Here is a 5458-nt window from a genome sequence, read left to right on the forward strand (position 1 = left end):
ATTATTACTTTTTTCCCTTTTTATTTTGTCTAAACACCTTTTATCTCAATCTCGAAACAGATTTTTGTATTGGCTTCAATTGGAAAACCGCCGATCGAAGGCACAAAAAAATGTAAATCTGCAGTTTCAAACGACACTCGAGCTTTGGAAGTCACCAAATTTTGAAGGCCATTTTCTCATTAAATTTACCTCTGACACCAGGCGATTCCCATTTCCATAAACCGCAATTAATATATTTTCCTCTATTTAAGACAGACGGATAATAGTTGGGGTTTTTTTTAAACTATAGCAAGAAAAATGAACCAGCTTTAAATTGTTATCTCAAACCCCATCATCAATTCCAAAAATTGACGAGCGACTGATTCCACCACCTATTCGTGACACAAATAACCTTTCAAGTATAAAGACAAGGGACTCAATGATGCTGCCTCGAATGAGAAGTTTTGTTAAAGTTCACATTGAGAAAAAGTCTTTTTAGGCAGGGTGTGGCCACATCTCTGTCTGCTTTTTAGCCTTATTTATTGAGCTGCAAGTGCCTAAAAACTCTTAATTTTTTTAAACTACCTGGACAATCAATGCGTCGGTAAGCTGTTCAAATGTCCAAAGCCCAGAAATCAATAATAATATATTTTCCGGAGAGAGGAAAAAACTATTTCATACTTTTATTAATCGTGCGAATTTTTTAAGAACCGTTTCTTGTCAATCTAAAGATGTAAAATATGAATTCTGACACAATATTAATTGAGAACACGCAACCAATACAACAAAATAAGAAATTTTTGTTATGGGGCTTTTAACAGATGGTCGAAGATAGGTTCTTTACAGAGCATCCAGGTAGAAAAAGGAGTAGCGTAACATGATCATCGTTTGCTTCCAATCTAGATCTTGATGATGACGAAGTGTAAAATTGAATCAGGGAAAATGTCTCACACGTGTGGAGCTTTATCAAAAATGAAATGTTGACCCAACAAACCTCTAGCCTTTCAAACTGAAGTGGACATTCGGCCTGGAAGTCGTAGCAACAGTTACCGGCCGGTACGCACGTCGGTCGGCAGGAACACAGCCCCTTGGAGAGGGTTCCACACTGGCCTGTATGGACAGAGAAACTTGGAGACCTTGTTGGACATTCACGTCATAAACACCGTGAGAGAGAGAGAGAGAGAGAGAGAGAGAGAGACTGAGACAGAGAGAGACACAGACAAAGAGAGACAGAGAGGGACAGAGAGAGAGCGAGAGAGATTCAATATAAGAATTTTAGTCATTTCGGGAACCGACTGACCTTAACAGTCCTTTCATGAAATGACAGAAATTTTTTATCATTTCACCAAATGACTGATTTCACAGTCTGACTGCAACATAATATACACCATGAGAAAAGAGACAGAGATTGCACGCGGGCACAGTGGAGTCGCTTTCACTTCACCATCCCCTCACCAACGTCTCACCATTTTGATACACACCAAAGAATGTGAGAGGAGGGAACAGAGTGGAGTCGCTTTCCCCTCCCCTGTTTGAATAATGACAGTCCGAGTGTGCTACAAATGTTGTGATGTCAGTTAAAGTAGAAAAACTTTATACATGTACTAATCCATGAATGTCATTGATCCACCGCGATAGAAAGAGAGGAAAATTAGGGAGCTCCAGAATCTACCTATCACTACAACCAGACAACCAGTTCATGAGCTACAAAGAGTGGAATAGAAATTTGAGAAACATTAAATGAATTGTGAGGCAGCGTGGTGGAATCAGGCTCTCGTCAAAATAATCAAAGTGAAGAAACTTGCTTTTTTCCTTTGGTTTGTGAATTTTCATCAAATTTTTGTTTTTTTGGCTCAACACCTTTCATGCCCATTAAAGAACTCATTTCTGTGTGGATTTTTCTTAAAAACGTTGATTAAAGGCACAAAAAATGTAAATTTCCAGTTATTACGGACTCTTAAGATAAGGAAATAACTCATCTTAGGCAGCCATTTTCTCACTAATTTTTCCTCTGAAAACAGGTGACCCCCACCTCCTTCATTCGTAAATATCTCGACTTGTAATCAAGATAAATGGATTTTTTTTCATCCAAATTAACACAAGTGAACAAGCTTTGCGATGGTACCAATAACTCTACATGCCCAAAAATTGAAGGGAGCCTGATTCCACCACGCTGCCTCACAATTATTTCAATTCGGGAGAAGGATCCGTGTCGTGACAGAATATTATGTGCATTAACACTCAATACGCTTAAGCCCCATTTACCCATACAGTTCATCGATCGACAAACTGTGGGATATTGAAAGAATGGCTGGCATCCTGTCAACTTCACGGTAAAACTGAGTGTGGAAACGATGGCGACAGATATTTTCCGGCCGGCGAACTGAAGGCATGACGACAAGGGAGCGGCTTCTTTGATGTTGCCCAAGACGGAGTTGAAAATAAATGCGTTCCAAAATGTTCCCAAATATTGGCAAAATTTGAAAAATTATGAGATTTTCGTTATCAATGACCCAAATTAGTTAGGAGTTGTTTTTTAAATCACTCGGCGAACGCAATTTAATACCGGATTACCAAATTAAATTCTCTTTATATGACTGACACTGTAAGGATTTTAAAAAACTGTACATCTAAACGGAACTTCTCTCTTCGACAAATGGTCAGTTCAACGATGACCCAGATCTAGCGTGGCCTTTAGATTTGCTGCATTTTGAGCAGTTGCCGTATTGCCCAGATATGTATCAACGTGGTCCATGTTCATATTTCAACGTTAATGCAAGCAGCAACCGACAACATTGACAGCATTATTTCTGCGAGAGTGTGTCTGTTGTGTGAGTGTGTGTGTGTGTGTGTGTGTGTGTGTGTGTGTGTGTGTGTGTGTGTGTGTTGTGTGTGTGTGTGTGTGTGCGTTGTGTTGTGTGTGTATGTGTGTGTGTGTGTTGTGTTGTGTTGTGTTGTGTGTCTGGGTGTACGTGTGTGTGTGTGTTGTGTTGTGTGTGTGTATGTGTGCGTGTGTATTTGTTGTGTGTGAGTGTGTGTGTGTGTGTGTGTGTGTGTGTGTGTGTGTGTGTGTGTGTGTGTGCACGTTGTGAGTGCGTATGCGTGTCCTAGGGTTGGAATTTGTCTTGTCATAAAGACCTTATCTTTTTAGGACAGCAGCAATTAAAACCTCACGTTCCATGTTCACTGATACACCTTTGTGTGGCTACTGGTGAGTCAAGTTTACTGCATTTTTAGTGCAGCGTGGTCGAATCAGGCTCTCGTCAATTTTTTGGCATATTGAGTTATTGTTATCGTCTTAAAGCTTGTTCATTTGTCTTACTTTCAAAGAAAAAATTACCCATCCATCTTTAATAGAAGTGGAGATATTTTGGAATGAAGGAGGCGGGGGTCACCTGGTTTAAGAGGTACAATCTATGAGAAAATGGTCGCCAAATCTTGGTAAATTCCAAAGCTGGAGAGTCCATGGACACTGTAAATTTCTATTTTCTTTAGCTTTTAATCATCGTTTTCGGTGAAATCCTCAAAGGAATGTGTTTGTAAAAGGACATAAAAGGTGTTGAGCCAAAGAATAAAAATTTGATAAAAAATTGCTAAGCAGGGAGAAAACTGCTGTTTTCTTCGATTTCATTATTTTGACGAGAGCCTGATTCCACCACGCTGCCTCACATTTTTAGTGCAGCACTAAGTTAGCATGCTCAGATGCAAGAAAAGACCAAGGAACTCAACAGCCTATCAAGGAGTGTAGGCCTACGTACACATCCAGGCAAGTCAAAAGTAGCGAAGCTAGGAAAAGTTTCAAACCCCGCTGTGACAGTGGAAGACACTCCCCTTGAAGAAGTGGACTCCTTTACCTACCTTGGAAGTGTCATCGATGATAAAGGTGGAACCGAGGCAGATGTTAAAGCAAGAACCGCCAAGGCAAGGTCAGCCTTCAAGCAACTATCAAAAGTCTGGAAAGCAAGCAACATCTCACTGCGCACCAAGATTCGACTTTTTAACTCCAAAGTCAAGTCTGTGCTCCTCTATGGCTGCGAAACTTGGAAGACAACGAAGACAGTACTGAATAAAGTCCAGACTTTCATCAACAGATGTATGAGGAGTATTCTAAGAATTAAGCGGCAGGATAGAATAAGAAATGAAGAGCTGTGGGAAAGGACAGGACAAAAGGATATAGAAGTAGAAATAGGACTAAGAAAATGGCGATGGATGGGACACACCTTAAGAAAGCCCAGCGGAAACATCACAAGACAGTCACTGCAGTGGAACCCACAAGGAGCACGAGGCAGGGGTAGGCCACGGGAAACATGGAGGAGATGCGTGGAAAGGGAGAAATGAAGCTCACTTGGAACGAGCTTGGAAGGATGGCTCAGGACAGAGATAAATGGAAGGAGCTTGTATGTGGCCTATACCCTGCCAAGGGTGAAAGGCATTGATGATGATGATGACTAAGTTAGCAAGCCCCAACTATTTTGGAGCGAGGTTGGTGTTGGTGCGGGGAGGGTGAGTGGCTGCCAATCTGTCTCATGCAACTGTTGTTACACGAATTAAATTTCAGCGTCGACAAACAGGTAACTGTTTGGTGCTGGTGAAGGGATGATGAAGTGAAAGCGACTCCACTGTGTCCCCGCGCATTCACGCTATAGTGAGCGGCTCTGAGAAAACCCGTCGGAAGGTGCGAGAAGCTATTCTGAGATATCGCTAAAAATAGGCCCTGAACTTTATTTTTATCGAAAACGAAATTATATGAAATTCAGAAAGATAGACCATTTCTACATCTTATGGTTTAAGAAATTTGCTCAAAAGTGATTGAAAATATTTAAAATAATATTTTTGAGGACATATGGTCGCCGTATTACGCTGAATTCTTAGACAAACAGGGGGAATATTTACTCAATCGGATAGACACTTCTTTTCACGGGAACCCTCACATATTATATACCAAAAGAAGAAGAGAATTTTATCGCCGTTTCGGGAAAACCCAGTGCGCATGAATGTGTGAACATACAAATAGTTCTGTGAGTTGCGCATGTTGTAGTTTCACTTCTGAAATGGTATTTGTCATGAATGCAGTTTAACATCTAATGTACCATTTCCTGCCGTTCAAACCAAATATGAACTGTTCGTTATTGACTTTAAGTTCTTTGTTCTGCTCTACGAAGTGGGTTTTTTTCGAGTTTACTGTAAGTAAACTGATTGTTTTCTGTTTCCAAGTGGTCGAGCGCTTTTGTTTACATAATTTAATTGATTTAAGATGGCGGACCGATCAGCTGAGTGGCGTATTTCATAGATGTGGAACGATCTCAGTCGGATTGGAATGAGACAAATCACAGACGAAAATGAATTGGATGAACTGATTATTGATTATTTCAAGGCAAGACCTATTGATTGTGAAGACAGTAGATTCTAGTTTGGAGGAGGAGACACATGATGAACCAATTACGACGACGACCGTGGCCGTGACACCCCCCCCCCCCCC

General features: G+C 40.8%; 1 protein-coding gene across 1 annotated transcript in view; it reads right to left on the minus strand.

Annotated features, from left to right (window-relative positions):
- LOC106012029 overlaps window positions 1-5458 on the minus strand; it is a gene marked incomplete at its 5' end in the record, with an annotated part of 34808 nt that overhangs the window by 5455 nt on the left and 23895 nt on the right. The window contains 1 exon segment of the mRNA XM_013083637.2: window positions 974-1089. Coding sequence (XP_012939091.1) covers window positions 974-1089 — 116 coding nt within the window.

The sequence above is a fragment of the Aplysia californica genome, unplaced genomic scaffold, assembly GCF_000002075.1.
Source record: "Aplysia californica isolate F4 #8 unplaced genomic scaffold, AplCal3.0 scaffold00246, whole genome shotgun sequence".
NCBI lineage: Eukaryota > Metazoa > Mollusca > Gastropoda > Aplysiida > Aplysiidae > Aplysia > Aplysia californica.